Here is a 16988-nt window from a genome sequence, read left to right on the forward strand (position 1 = left end):
CCTCGTTTCAGTAGTCTTATAATAAGACTTTTTTTTCTTTAATTACTTCTAAGATTATAATAAGCATCTTGTTACATTATAAATATTATTGAAAAAGTTATATTTTAAACATTGTATAAAATATTTTATATTGTATTTGTTATTTTGATTTAATCTTCTTGTTGTTTTTTGTTTTTATTACTTATTGTACAATTGAAGACAAATTAGAATATTTCTGAAAAATGTTAAATTTGTCGCTTTATATCTCTCTTTTATTAATCTTTTTATTTTATTTTTAATATTGCTTTAATTAATCTTTTAAAATATTTTAAATACTCTTTACTTTGTTTATGGCCGTATACAACGAGGAAGACATGTACACTTTTCCACACTTTTGATAATACGGAAAAATATTTACTGCTCAAATGTTGGCTAAACATAATGTTGACTTTCGTCGGTTGAGTATTTGAAATTTGTGAAGTGAAATGGCGCCTGTTAGATCTATTAAAATTAAAGGTGTTTTTAATAAAGTCATCGATAAAGAAAATTCATATCTCCATGGCCTGAATCAGTATCAATCTAAAATCAAAAGACGAGAATCCCTGCGTGGATTGAGACATCTTAAGGTAAGTTGTATATAGACACCTGTTAATGGTTGTTATTATTTGGTAGTTTGTTACTTATCAATAGCTTTCTGTCAATAGCAGCTGCACGTGTATATCTTCTTTCAAATAAAACTATTTTCTAACAGTTAACTCTTAAATTAAGATGAACTAGGTAATTACGAATGTTCAAAATACCTATCTAACCAAGACAAGTAGCGTCCTTCCGTTTTAGTTTACAAAAAATATATTTATTTTCTGCAGAAATTTTTATTAATTGGTAATTTAATCTCGTTTTAAGTGTAAATGTTTCTTGTCATAATCGTAATTTTTAAATATCCGCAGTTAATATTAGTTCAGTCAAGTTAAAAAAAAGTTGCTGTAGAGTAGCGTTCCCGTGTTTTAGTTTAGAACCAATCGTTAAACGTGGTTTACTGAAAACCTGGTAGATAGCGTTGGAGGTGTTCATCACGGATGTAGGTATCGATGCGTCAAACGGTGTAGTTCGATGTTAGCACGCTCGAGAGCTCGAGAGCAGGCTTTCACACATTAAAAATAAAACACGAACTAGTATGGAAAGAATCATTAAAAGTTTATCATTTGTTGATTTGACAAATTTTTTTTAAAACTATTCTTTTACCGCGTTATCACCTGTGGCGTAGTCAAACTTTTCAGACATATTAATAGGTACTTAAATATATATGTATCCATGCATGCACGCACGCACGCACGCACGCGCATCTAGATGTTTAACTGAAATCAGTATATTAATAGAATGTGTCGCACAGTGTATGATGTATTAGAATAAAATGTATAGGGTAAAATTATTCATGATAACATATGTCCTTTTCCAAGCGTTTACCAGTCCTGTGGGGGCTCATTTCACAATTTGTTAAGTTTGTAACGTAACTAGAATGTTACCAGTTCGTTACAATATATGTATAGTTCAAGTTTTTCCCAAAAGCACGCTTGTAAACTTGTAATGACAAGTGAATTTTTTTCAAGTTATAAAGGTTATTTACTTGTAGGATACCTAAAATTTTAATATTGAAAATCAAACTAGGTAGGTAGGTTACAATTGCATGTTTTAAATAATTCTCCAATAATTATGTGGTGGTCTGGTTTTTACTATATTTGTTTAAAAGATAATATTACAGATTGACTGACTATTAATAAAAAAATTGCCCCGATTAAATATAATTCTTACCAGTAAATTAATTAAATGACGTTATGTTGCCAAATATTGTTTACTTACAAGTGTGGTTATATCAACAATTCTTTTTGGTTAAATATTCTACCACTTCTATACTTGTCGCACTAAACCACAACTTTTACTTGTTAGTGACAATATTAGACACACTGTGTGAAATGTCTTTTCGTAACAACTTGTGATTACGAAAGCTTATTTCTTATAATTAATTGTTACGTGACTTGTACCTTTGTGAAATGGGCCAATGCCAGTTGAGTGGTTCGAGCTTCGAAATTTTGAAAAATAACAGCCATTTAAAAGGCTATTTTAAAGCATTTTTTACAATTTTAGAACTAATTTAAAACACTACAGTAAATTATTTTTCAATGTACTAAAGTTTAACAAAAAATTATAGTGCATTAGCGCAAAAAAAAGGACATTAAAAAAAACAGGATTTATAGGTCAGGTGCGGAACTGAAGCAGATTTCTTTTCATCCCGTCCGTTTTTTGAAGTTATACTTCTTTAGGCGCGTTATGAAAAAAATGATGGGAGTGAATTTTTACGATGTGCGCGCATCATGCAACAAAATTTACACTGGTTGAAAATAAGGCTTCATACAAATAAAAACGTGCTTTTATATCTCATTCACTAGTGGTTGATAACGAATACTGGTCCATATAATTAAAAACATTTTTTATTGTGAATTTTAGTTATTTAAAAATAAAATATATAAATTTTCGGCATATTGATTTTCATTGTGAATTTTAATTCATCTCGATTATTTTCCTAAATTAAATTAACGTGTTTATATTAATATTGAAAATGAGTTTTTATGTAAAAATTTTTAATTTGATTGATTTTACACTTTACCAACCGTATTTATAGTAATACTCCAGTCATTTAATTACTTACATTAATTATTTGCGTGGAAAATTAAAGTTAGTTTTTACTACGCCAAGTAATTATAACTTATATCGCCCGCACGTTAAGGTACACGCACCCTATTTTTACAGTTTGATGTGTGGCGGTGCTGTTGGTTGGGGGTGGGGGGAATCAACATCTTCGCCCATCCCATTGGACCACCACTGGCCGCGGTCATCACCCCGCGGGGTGTCTAGAGAATCACACCCGCCTCCGCGCAGTTCACGTCATAACCACTAGTTTTAACCTAATTTCTAGTGCATACGCAATTGCTGGTACACGCGGGTTGTAGGAAAAAAAAAAGCTCGGGAATCGACAATAAAGCTGAATAAATAAACATACAGAGAACAAGTCAGTTTTAGCTAATGTCGGATGTTACTTGCTTAGACAAAACAGATAATTCGTGAATGTAATTTATTAATTTTTCTGACTTAATCTCACGTTGTCCAAGCAATAAAGCGTTTAAATTTTTTTTTAACACCATCTGTTATATTGGCTTCATGGAGAATACATCATGATGCGACATAGTTGAAATTACTTTTTTACCTCGCCATTGCCACATGTCACGCCCAAAATATTGAATATTGCGGAAATTGTGCTTGAATTAGAATCTCCGTCGTTAAATAAAATAGTCATTATAATTGTTTTGACGATTCAAACGCTTCATTTCAGTCAATGTTATGGGCGTCTAGTCAGCTTGGTGCACACCATAAGTTGAAATAATCCGCTTTACCCTGTTACCATGTAATCATATTTACATAACCACCCCTTATTGGCTTGTTCTCATGGTGTATGTATATTTGTCATTGTCCATTCCTGAGGTTCCATTGTATGACAACCATTGCTAACCAGCAGTGACGTATGGTAGCATTCTAAAAACTTTCATTATATTACTAATACAATTTGCGTCTTCCACACTAGTAATAAATCACGTAAAATAAATTAGTTCACGACATAAAAAAACAAAACGTAGCACATACTTCAACAGTTCATACTTACACTTCATGTAATTGATATTATTGATTCGTCATGTGGCACACAATGTAAATAAGGCGTATGAAATAACACGTGGCTGCGTTTGAATTATACATAGGAGAGTGAATGCCTTATTCTTTGCTTCCTCTCAACCTATTGAACGATATTTTTTCTTCAAAGTGTAGCAAATTTTTGCCGCACCAGTGCAGGAATCATTCAAAAAATGCATTCCTTATTACTAAATCGCTAATACGACATACACAAACAGTTTCTTACATTTGTTTAAAAATAATTCTGCTATTTTTTTTCTTTCGTAAATGCCATTTTGACGTATGTATGTGCACGTGAATGACTTCATTTTTTTAAAGTAACATTTTTACGTTGCATAGCTATGATCTCCGATATTACTTTGAGACCCGAATCACTGGAATAAAGACTCGTTCCACATAAGCGGAGTCATGTCCGCGGACTTGAATCGAACCCACGACTCGTGTCACCTCCATTGATCCTGTCTTTAAATGTTGTGTACCACATGGCGAATAATTAAAACAATTACATGAAGTGTAACTTTTCTGTAGTAAATGTTCTGAGATTTGTTGTTGACGTATGTGCTACGGTTTGTTTTTACGTCATGAACTAGTTTATTGTACGTTATTTATTACAAGTGTGCAAAACGCAAAATGTATAATCAATATAGTGAAGGTTTTTATAATGTCAGTATAGACCATTAAAAACAATATATTTAAATTATTTTAGTCTTTGAAAATGTTAGGTAACACTAAATACACAAAAAAACAGTTACCTACTTTTAAAATAAGGTGTTTGAAATTACATGTGGCTGTGTTTAAATTATGCGTATGAGAGTGAGTGCCTTATAGTTTGCTTCCACTAAACCGATCTTAATAGTATTTTTTGCTTCAAAGTGTAGCAAAATTTTGCCGAGAAACTAATAATTATGACGTTTTTCTTCGTGTAGAGTAACATGCTGAAAAAAAATTAATTATATACATGCAAGTTTTAAGTACAGTCGATTTATTTACACTGAAAAACAAAATATCCAGTTAATATAAAATAACTTAGGAAAATCTAGGCTGTTGTATACTGGAACCATGTTTGTGATAAATGTAAGGATTGTATTCACTAACGATTGGTTTTCCATCAACATTATAGACATACCTATTGGTAATTCTTTCCATCTCGTTGATAGTAAATATTTTACCTATACCGGAAAAATTTTCTGTAGCGATATACTCATTATTTTTATACAGAATTTATTTTCTAGCTAGATAAGCTTAATTAATACATAGTTTAAAACATTTCTGAAAAGACTGCTTAAGTAACCCAATTTAAAAAACTGTAAATTGTGTTTGTTTTAATAACATATCGATCGGTGAAGCCATTAGGATCGAATGCACAACATTCATTGATATTTCAGAAGTTGCAAACATGTTTCGTTTTGCTGATCATGCTTGGCAATGCTTGAGTGAAGATATGACATTTAATCAAGAACTGACCTTTTTTTATGCTCATAACATATTCTACATGATTAAGTTTACATTGTGGACATTGAATTTTGTCACTTCCAATTGTTCCTTTTTGCTGGAAGCCACTTTAAGTTTCAAAAAATGTTATAACGTTATAATTCATTTGGACATACACAATAAGGTTAAAATAAGGGGAAAAAATTCTCTCAACTCTTTAGTAACCATCAATGTAAAATAAACGATTTGCCTCTCGGCTAGTACAGGTATTAATTAATTTTAAATGTCACTCACAGTTTTTAAAAAAAATTGCTATAAGCTTCAAGGAATATGTGTAATTTTCTTGTGCGTATAGAGTTGCTGAGAAAAATAAACAAATAGTGAATATTTAAATACATTAAGTTTATGCTTTCGTTCGAATCCATATTCATATTCTATGCCACTCGTACGGTTAAATAGATTCGTAATATCATCCACACAGTAAACTGAAAAGCACTTTAATTATCACATGTTAAGTACTTTTTTGTGCTGCGTGTAATTGAAAATAATAAAATATAAATTGTTAATTACGGAGGCTTCTTTGTATTTAGTGGCATAACCTTTTAATTTGATGTCTTACTGGCACCTTTGAATGAGATTCATAGGTATTTGTCGTGTAGCGAGGGTGATTCTTGTCAGGCAATCTGATTTAGTTCTTCTTTTAGAACATTCTTTGCGAACATTCTTGTTTAAAATGACCCATAAATTCGTTATTTGATTTACGACTGACGATTATGTAGGAGTCCAGATTAACAACTCCCTATTTTTGACGGCTGTATGTTTACTGTCGTCCTACTGGAAGTACTCCGCTGTTATGCCATTTTGCGTGCACCTGGTTTCATGTATGATTTTTAAATGTCGTTATAGACCATCCCGACCATGATGCAATAAATGTAATGTTATTATCCCCCTTGAACGATGTGCACCCGCAAACGATCCGCCGGCGTGTTGTAAGGCGTGCCTCTCGACTAGACTAGTCAACCAAACATTAAAACAAAACACTACGCTGACCCTCCAATGGTAATCCAAACCAAACAAACCCCCCTCACTACCGTTAGAAGAGAGAAAAAAGCTAAAACTCTTGTTTTCAGGATATATTTTTAGGCTAGAAACACCCGAAACAGATTTTTGAAAGCATTCAAAGTGACTTGCAGTACACATACATTTTCATTTCTCTGTCATATAATGTAAATGGTTACCGCTCAAATCTTATAGTTGCCCTATGCACGACGAGAAGACTGCGCGCCAGCTCAGAGGAGACGCTAGAAGAACCAGCGAGCGTCGCATCATCCCGCCTCACTGACACAGATACGCCCTTGACTTGGCGGGTCCCTTAACGACATGTGTGATAATTGAGGCCGCGGACATCTGAACCAATGCCTTCGAAGCGCGTAAACCGCATGGGCGGTGCAAGGACACATTTTTGCGGACTTCGTGCGAGGCTATCGCCAGTCGCAGCCGTAGACTGACACATATCGTAGACCACGCTCACAAGTTGCGCGGTTAAGCATATGGAATGGCTTATATGCCAAATTGCCAAATATGTGTATAATATAAAACATAGATGGCACAAGGTTGTGGTTATAAAATCTAGTAGAACTTTGTATCTCAGTGTTTTGACTTAAAAAAAAAATTAGAGTTCATGTTGCGTCAAATAAGTAGGCACTTTTTATGTAATAATTTCGATAAAAGCATATGCCTGTCTTGATAATCATTTGTAAACAAACGTATACATTGTTTACATACAGGCCTACTGACTTCTACGGTTGTGGGGGCAAAACTTAAGTGAACGTTGGAGCCACGAATGCAGGATTCTATCTATGTAATCGGTAGTCTATGGGCGTAGGCGGCCGCCAAGCGCGGCGCGTGAGGGCGCGCGGAGCCTCAGCGCGACACCTTGTGTGGACGTCGTCGCTCTGAGTGCGGACCCGCCCGCGCAGGAAGTCGGCGGCACCTTCCTTCCTGCACTGCTCGTTCAATGCCTCGCGGGTCACCCGCCGTGCCAGCGGCGTCGCGCATGTTCACGTCACTCTGGTCACGTTTCTGCTGAGAAGGCGTTGTAAACCGCTCGGATATTAGACGGGATTGTAAATTTTTTTAAAAAATAAAGAGCATTTTTCGGTTTATCGTATGTTTTGCTATATTACAAAAGTATACATTCACATGAAATAATAACTTATGACTTGTGCGACTGCAAGTCTAAAAAATTAGTACGTTTTAACGTGGCGTGAATGTATTCCGACCCTTGATGATCTCGTTTGGATGGGCAAATTTTGCTTGTGGACTCGTTTTCAGTAACTCATATCGTACACATGTGAGTGAGTGCGTCGATGTGCTAAGAAGAAAGATTGAATTCATTGCGTCGTTGTTTTTCTTGTGGCATAAGGACTGTTAGAAGCGGTAACAGCATAGTTATTATGAATTTTGCTAGTTCGGATTGCTCGTGCACAGCTATGATGATGAAAGTTCCCCCGTGTTTAGTCGATGATGGTCGTGTAGCAATGGGCGACGTGTGAGCGCGGGTGTGAGTGACCCTGGAACAAAGGCGCCTCGCGCGAGGCCGCAGAGCCGGTCGGTATCCAGCCGGACCGCACGGCGGGTGGAGACGATGCACCTCCGGGCGGCGGCGGACTGGCGTCGGGCAGCGCCGCGGCGCGCGCCAGCCCGCACCCGCAGCCTCGGCAGGGTGAGTGAGTGCCTCCATCGCTCAACCGTCAACCAGCTGAACCGTCAGTGTGGAAATGGCACTACCCCCATAATGAACCGAAATTAAGTGGTTAAAAAAAGGGTGCGAGTTAGAAGTTGTAGGCTACTTACTTGGCTTGATATAAATTTAACTTTAATTTTCCATGTAAATAATTAATAGAAATAAAATAATAATACGACTGGAGTGATAAATATGTTTAGTACAGTATATGTTCAATGAAAATATAAAATGAAATAAATACTCAATATTCAAAATTATTATAAACACGTGTATAAATTAATTGTTAAATTTAATTTAATTATTGAGATAATTTTTAATAAAACTGTAAATAATGCTGATTTTTTTTATTTACTAATTTTAATTTATTAAAAAATGTAATAATTAAAAATGTATAATGAAAATAAATTATACAGACGGGAACATAACCTTACATAACTACTCATGGCAAAGTTTATATACTCCATTTCTATCAGTAATATTCACAATAAATAAATGTTTTTATAGATATGGATCTATATTCAATATCAAATCTCTAAAGTATAAGATTTAAAATCGCATACAAAATTTTTATTTGTATGTATTTTTTTATTTGTATTTGTGTTTTCATTCTGTCTTACGCCCAAAACAAACCGAAATGAGGTGGTTTAAAAAAAAAAGGGTGCGTATACCAACGTACGCACGTTAGAAGTTGTACTTACTTGGCTTCATAAAAAAAAACTTTAATTTTGTATGCAAATAATATAAATAAAATAATAAAACAACTGGAGTGATAAAAATGGTTGGTTCAATAAAATTATAATATGAAATAAATACTCAATATTCAATATTAATATAAAAAGGTGTAAAAAATTATTTATTCAATTTAATTAAATAATTCAGATAATTTTTAATTAATAATGAAAATAAATATGCTGAATGTTTATTCTAATTTATTAATTTTAATTCTTTATTAAATAATAATGTAATGATTTAAAATGTATAATGAAAATAAATTATACAGCGGGAACAATCTCACATAAATACATTTGAAAAAGTTTATAAACGCAATATCTATCAGTAATATTCTCAATAAATAAATGTTTTTAAAGATATGGATCCATATTCAAAATCAAACTCTAAAGTATAATATTTAAAAGCGCATATAAAATTTTTATTTGTATGTAGATTTTTTATGTATGTGGTCTTGTTTTCATTCTGTGAAATTTCGTTGCATGGTGTGCGCGCATCGTAAAAATTCACTCGTAATTTTTTTTCACAACGCGCTTAAAGAAGTATGACTTCGCATACTCCCTTACCATGTTATTTAATTTATTGAATTTATTATCACGATAGCTTCTTCTCGTATCCTTTCAACAGATGTTTACAAAAAAAGCAACTAATAGCTGTCAAAAGTCACGCAAGTAAGTGTTCCTTGTCATGGTCGTAAATACCTGAAATAAAAAATCCTTCACTGAAAGGACTTGCTTGTGCTTGTAAAATCGTAACTGTGGAACGGAAATGGTAAACGTATAACTGGGGGCCCGTTCTTGAAATACTACATATATATTTTCGCACCTGTTCTAGTTATCATCACTTGCGTGACGTTTAATATATCTGGTGAGGAAATTTGTGAGCCAACAAAAAATGCAAGACAGCTGTTGGATTAAATTTATTTAAAAATATTTCAACTTAATGGTAAGGCCAAGAAAATGTATATAAGCCACTCGGCTTGTGAGACTAAGCCTTATCTTCAGCATTAGATTTAATAAAGCCTCAATACTTCAGACTGTGACCACTGTTCAACATTAGTTTTGCAATCAATTTGTAGAGCAGCGGTTCCCAATTATTTTTTTTTCGGCCAGGGAACCCTATGATCGATATTCTTTTGGCGGAACCTCAACTCCTTCAAAGAAAGTTATTTGACAGTAATTGTGCCTGCTTTATAAACCGTTGGTGTAGAGGGTCTTAAGCACAGATATGCTCAATTATGTTGTTTTAAAAACTAAAGGGGTTATCGGCATTTATAAAGTAATAATGATCCACGTACAAGCATAAACATGCCTATGAGTGTGCCTCAAGTAACCATTGGTACTGCAAGTTGCGTTTCAACGCAGTTCTCGAAATACTTATTTTTAAAATTGTATTTAGGCTTAACCTTTTTGCAACAGCGAGCCTACAGTTCACAATAATGAAAGCCACTACCACTACAGTCCTGAAGTTTACCGAAGTAAAAGGTTAGGTTCGGTCAGGGTAATAAATAATAGTTCTTTATTTTTCCCCGGGAGGTAGGTTAGGTTAGGTTAGGGTGACCGTGATTCTAACCCGCGTGTTACCACTGCACTACCTCGCGCTGCACTCGTGGATGTAGATTGCAGGGCCTTCGTGGTCAGATTCGCAGACTGCTTCTGGATTGACGGCCACGTCTGGGAAAATGTTGGCGCGTCCGACGTTTCGGCGTGCCGTGTTGCCAGCCTTCATCAAGGGCGGTTACCAACTGAAGGTCCGGTGTTGTGGCTTAGCATGGTCATTAAGAGGGCCACACTGGCGAAACAGGGTGTGACCAATCAGGCGCAGCAGAAATGACTTTATGGAAGTTATCCAGCCGTTCGTGTTTGAGGCACAAAAATTGTGCTCGAAGATGGCTGGATCATGAGAACAGCAACATTTTCACAGGCGTGGCCCCACATGCAGAAACCAGGACGCAGTTCCTAAAGCCCAAATTAACATGGAGCAAGTTTACTAGCTTATTCGCCTAGAATTATGTCGCGCACAAACGCCTGCAGTAACAAACATGCATAAAAGATAAGCGTTCTTTAGCTTCCATTAGTCCATGGTTGAAATACAAAACTATTAAAATATACATATAGAGTTACTGAATATTAATCACTGTAAGTGTAATACACTCGCACGATGTTATTTGACTCTTTCTTTACACGTGGCACGCTGAAGGCTATACAATTTTTGAAACAAAACATTTATTTTTTACTTTTTATATTTATAAAAGCTTACCAATAAAGTATTAGGGATACATTGGTCGAGTACAGTCTCGTGTTTTTCAAGTGCCTTAATATTGTTTAAATACATTTTTTAAATGATAGCCTTGTGTTGATGAGTGACAGCAAACATTATAGCCGTTAATCGATTAGAGGTATATTTTTTCCCCCGCTGAACTGAACTCTGGTAGTTAAATTGCCAGTTTCGTGGTAGCAGGTGTCACATACGCCTCCGCCAACGTGTGAAGGTACACCTTCCCGTTCATGCGGGATACTTTCAGCTGATTAAGATTCGTGTATATGCCTCTCATAGTAAGAAGTTAGGGAGTGTGTGCAATATTTGCCATATTAAAAGGAAAACGACCTTGATCCCGATTGGGTAGCAACAGATTTGTGGTTATAATGGCGTACACAGTATTTAATTTTGAAGAATGGTTTGGGGGGGGGGGGGTTGTGTAAGAGGGGTAGAAATACTTTTCCCGCGGCTTCCTTTCAAATTCTTGAATTATTATTTTTTAGTGATGAAATATTTTTAAGATTTCGAGGGAGAGGGGAATATTCACCCCCCGCGGGCCATCATCCATGATCATGTGATAATGACGCGAGTTCCTTTCAAGCTGTCGGTATGGCCTGCTGTGTGTTGCATCATTTGTAATGAAAACGAACATCGCATTATTTCGTACCATAACGGACATTAGCTTACCTCTGCTTATTGTTGGAAGAAAAATAATTTGAATTAAGTCATTTATTGGGGAAAAAAAACTATATTTGAATGACACGGGATATCCAATTGTTTCTACCAAGGTAATTTAAATTTCTTATATGTTCTTCAGACATTTATTTTTACTAATAATCGTTTTGATAAAAAAAACATTTCTGCGAAAGTAATACAGGATTGTTAAAAGAGATTTTTGTGTTTAATTGTTTTGATTTTAGTATTAGCATCACTAGATGTTCGTCACACGAACCACGTTTTTCCTACGTACAGCAGTTGCTTTTGATCCAGCGTTAGCCTTTATGCAGCTGCGGCTTGTGTTGCTGACCAGAGTGATTCCACGACATGTGTCTCTCCCACATCGTGAACTAGACTATCCCGTCTGACCTCCTTGCGCAGTGAACATAGCGTAGCTGATAGAATGAGTGTCTGCAATGGAGCGATGATATCGACGATGAGAATATTCTGCTGGCTCTCACAGTATGTAAACCTGAAAGGAAATGGGTAAATGATTAAAGGAAATGGGTAAATGCTTTTGGAAAATTTCATCATTTGGTGAAGCCGTTGCGCGAAGTCGAAGCCAAATATATGGATTATTTCAGAATAAATACGACTCAATTTGATTGCATTCCCTTGAAATCAAATCCCAGGCATTGTCCTGCATATATTACCTTCTGTATTCTTCCATCATTTATTCCATAAACATGGATACTTTCGTACTTCAATATAATTTTTCGTCGACATGAAACTTAATTTAAAGCGAAACCGAAGTACAGCACAATTCCTTGCGGAAACAGATGTTTTTGTTTATCTGCGCATGCGTGAAGTCAGCAAAGTTTAAAAAAAAATAGCCGAGAACCAAACACCTGGCGACGCGACGTCGCCAATATAGCGAACACAGCGAACACAGCGAACACAGCGAACACAGCGAACACAGCGAACACAGCGAACACAGCGAACACAGCGAACACAGCTTTGTGTTTCCAGTGACACCTAATATGCAGCTGGCTATATTTTACTCGCGTAGCGAACATCGCGAACATAGCGAGCATAGCTATAGCTAGCTAGTTCTGTAGTAAATGCATAGAGAGCGTTAATACTCGGAATTATATGTAGGAATTAAATACTAAATAGTAGTAAAACATAAATTATTATTTAATATTATTGTTAGTTAAATATGTTTTTACGGTAATGTGCTACCACCTGATATCTTCGATAATAACTGAAGAAAATGAAGAAAGTAAAATTAGCACGTATAGTATAATCAGTAATGTAAAGAAGATTTGTTTTTATTACGAGAAAAAAAAACCTCCCAGTGTTCTGAAATAGTATCGAGCATCATGGCAATAAACAAGTCTTGACGTTATTATTTTCATTAATACTCTGCTCATGTGAGATTGATAATTATCCAGGGCCTCCGTTCAAGCTTTAAAAACCCGTTGACAATCTATTTTTTTGTTTTGTTTTTTAATACATTGTATCGTCACGAACCATCGATCACGTTACTTCATTTGTAGATTCATAGCTGGCAGTGTAGTCGGTGATTGTATGCGGGTACGGAAAAACAACTGTCTTCCGGACGTATGGTCGTTGCACCTCCGCGGTGTTCATCCGCGCCTCCCGCCACCATCGAGCGCCCTCCGTGACCAGCGTGAGGACGAGCAGGCAAGGTCGGAGCGCGTGCCGCCTGTCGCGCCGGCCAAGTTGGGCGCCGGGCTTCCGGCGATTAAACTCTCCCGAGCGCCTCGCCTGACTGCGTAGGGTAGCCGCCGTCACCGCCCTCCGTCACGAAGAGGATGCCAACTGCAAATGAAGACCGTCGGCCTTGCCATCGCAGACGCGAATCATCAGTGCGTAAGGTGCGGTTTTTGTTACATACGGCGGTGTTCTTAACACCGCAAAAAAAAAAGAAAGTTTTCAACAATCGTCTCTAAACACCTCAGGCTGACATAATCCAGAGACCAGACCATTAGTTTGCCCTACATGTTTGTTGGGAATAATGATTTTCATTATAAGGGGAACAATTTCAGCTAGCTGACCTAATCTGTTAGTATCCCAAAACTAGACAAATTATTGAGAAAAAACGAGCGCGTGTGACTCAGTACAGTGATAAAAGGGAAACTTCTTTGGTGATTCAAACTGTGCGTGTTACTGTTTCTTCAAACAATTCTGCCATTCGGAACACCCCAAATCTGAACGAAATATGAAACTCATAACATGTCTGTGCGGGAAATGCAGGGATTTGTCTCAACAGCGCTCTCTACGCTGCTAGATGAACAAGAAGAAACGCGAGCGCGCTGGTAGCAAATACAGGTATAAAATTCAAAGCATTCACAGCTGAATGTATAGGATACCTATATCTATTTTCTGAAACAAGCTCATGTGCACACATGTCTTATTCTTTCGTTTATGTTTCTCTATCGGTTCTATTGTTTTTTGGGTGGGGTACAAATCATTGCACAAAGGGAGAACGAAAACGAGCCCAGCAACGTATATAGCATAGTGTTCTCTTTATATTTCTTTGGCCAAGAATCTACCTATTCTCTGTACTTTTCACGTCAGAAACGGTTCACAACAATGTTTCACGAAAACGTTGCATTGAAATTCGGCCTTGAAATTTTACTATTATCGCACCCAAAGAAATTTAACTTCAAAAATTTGGTGTTTTGGTAGCAGAATTCAGAATATTCCACACACCAATAACTTATAGTGTAAGCCTCAGGGAAATCCGAAGCGCGCATGGCAATGGCCTGGAGGCCGCTGCGAACTGCACAGATCGAAACACCTTTCCACAAGCCAGAACTGGCGTGTGTGGGCAGACGTGTTTTCCGCCAGACTTTCTTCAGCGTTTGACGAAGACAGAAAAATGAATCGCGATTTTTTTTTTTGTGATTCCAATATACGAGACAGCAACGCCCGTGGCAAGTGAAGTGTGAAGAATATCATGATAGCGTGAAAAAATAAACTATGCTTTCTCCTTCGTCCTTCGACTGTTGGTAAAATTGACACGAATTAATAAACATCAGAGTGGTGTACATCGAGGAAGAGAAAAAAAAAATTAAGTCTTCCATCAAATCAGGACCAATTGTGAGTCTTTCATGGAGAAATAAATTGTGGAAAAAAAGGGGGGGGGGGGAGGGTGAAATGGCCTCTCGCAAAAATGTAGATTTAAATACTTTTCTTCATCAATTTGCAAATAATCATGGGCACAACTTTTTATTCGGATAGAATATAAATGTGAAAATACTTTCTCCTCTTGCGGAAGCTATTCCTTACAGCACATGCTCCTCCTATTCAACACGCTTTCTGGCGCGAGTTTTAAAGGAATTTCGTCGCGAACAAGCAACGGACGAGCGCTGACGAATTATCGTCGTCTGATGTCTACATCGCTGGCCGTTCACTAAACTGCAGGTTTATCCTTGAGAAATGTTGAAGCGTGTGGGGACAACATGTCTGACCAAACCTCGAGGCTGCGCCTGTGCATTTCCGGCCTGACCGTGGGTGTGGTGGCTACCTCAACAACAACCACCACCACCACCACCACCACATTAACCATAACCCTTAAATTCCTTTGTTTCCGCCGCCATAACCATAACTGCTACCGTTACCATTTTACCACCATAGCAACGCCACAAGTTGTCGATTAATTAATTTTATTTTGATTTTTTTCAGGATATTGGTATAAGTGAAAGTTCAACCGGTGATTTGTTTAATGACCGTTTAAAATAAAATTTTGTCTTTATTTCTTCATTTTCTCTGATAAGGAAATCAAAACAGCGTAGATCGCGATTTTTTTTATGTGTAACGTCTTAGCTCTCGGTATGCGGCATTTGGTAGGAGTAATTTCGTGGATTTAACGGAAATGTGAAACCACGGTGCTGCTTGCTGCTAGCTGTGGCGGATGGCGCGAACCAAAGTTCACAAAGCCAAATGGAAACTTTGTAGTATTAACCATTTAATCAACTTTATCAAAATGGACAGTCTTTTAATAAAAGACTCACTGACATTTTTTTTTCTCTCAAGCAATTACAAGTGACCAACTATTCATTTTCTTAATCTTTAGTACATAGTTACTTCAAGCATTTTTTTCGAGTGATAAATTTAAGAGCTAGATTAGCGAATTAAATGTTTAAGAAAGATATTTATGCTTTATCAAAATATTGATATTGTTTCAGAAAAAAATATATATTTCTAATTTCCATCAAAATATATGTGCGAAAGACTTAAAAAATGATTAACTTATACATACAAGGTGAATTTGTCTTAAATATTTACTATATATTTATTAAAAATTAAGAAAAAAAATCCTTTCGAATGGTTATAACAAATATTCCATGCACATATGCTAGATAAGGTTCATTTCATACAAAAATAAATCAATGTTCGGAGGATAGAGGAGAGACTATGATAGTAAAGAAACTCTGCCAAGAAAAATAAAAACAACAAAAAGGAGACGGTAATCACCTGTAAAAAAGACATAAATATACTGTGTTGGTGACATGGTAATAAACCACTCGTCGAAGGGTCAAAAGAGAAAAGCTAACAAAAACACTGCTCAAGATTACTTACTAGTAGTTTAGTCCTCATGTAGGACCACTCCTGACGGCTTTCATTTGAATTGCTCCGCCCGCAAAGCGGTTGGCGCATTGCTGGCGAAAAGGAAAAGTGAAAGGTGGATTAGCTGCAGAAGCAGGTGTGCTCTGGAATAATAACTTGCAACGAGCTCTGGCAGGCAGGAGACGGAGGGTTACCCGAGGAGTCGCGATGGCCGCTCTGGTTCGTGGCCAGGAAAAATTAGCGCGATTGGAAAGTTGTCATAGTCGCATGCAATGTTCATTACGCTCTGGACGCATCATCGAGAGCGGTTTGAAACACCACTGTGTCTGTAAAAAGGGTCTAAATTCCCTGAGAGAGTTTGCAAGTACGTTTTGCTGAAGTCGGCGACAACAAATTAAAGGAAAGAAAAAACAACTAGGGAGTAGGGTAATAGTACAGGTGATTAAACACAAAATATAGTACAAGATATATAACCGCTGTCTCTGGTCTTAAATTTTGTTTAGTTTGCAAATTGAATTATCATGATCTGTACGGCATGATTAGTGTTGGTTATTGGGCGATTCCGCTTTAGACGATTTTCGAAATCAATTTCTAAATCACAGTATTAGTTCCTTTTTTTATGGCTATACAAAGAAAAACATGTAAATTTAATAAAGAAACTCGATGGTACACATTCAATAGAGTTCTGCGTAGTTGGCGAAATCTCCGTCGCCAGAATCTGCGGCGTAGATGGTACAACTTCCATCGAGTTCTACGTTAAAGATGGTAAAGACGCCATCGTTAAAGATGGTCAAAACGCCATCGAGTTTGCAAGAATATCCAGATACCGGACTTATTATGTCAGACGGCA

General features: G+C 36.5%; 1 protein-coding gene across 1 annotated transcript in view; it reads left to right on the plus strand.

Moving 5' to 3' along the window:
• Window positions 1-336: 336 nt before the first annotated feature.
• LOC134535821 (rhotekin-like) overlaps window positions 337-16988 on the plus strand; it is a 334139-nt gene continuing 317487 nt past the window's right edge. Inside the window, exon 1 of the mRNA XM_063375148.1 lies at window positions 337-605. Coding sequence (XP_063231218.1) covers window positions 465-605 — 141 coding nt within the window. The 5' untranslated portion in view covers window positions 337-464. The remainder of the gene's footprint in view (window positions 606-16988) is intronic.

This window comes from Bacillus rossius, chromosome 1 (genome assembly GCF_032445375.1).
Source record: "Bacillus rossius redtenbacheri isolate Brsri chromosome 1, Brsri_v3, whole genome shotgun sequence".
In the NCBI taxonomy this organism is placed as follows: domain Eukaryota; kingdom Metazoa; phylum Arthropoda; class Insecta; order Phasmatodea; family Bacillidae; genus Bacillus; species Bacillus rossius.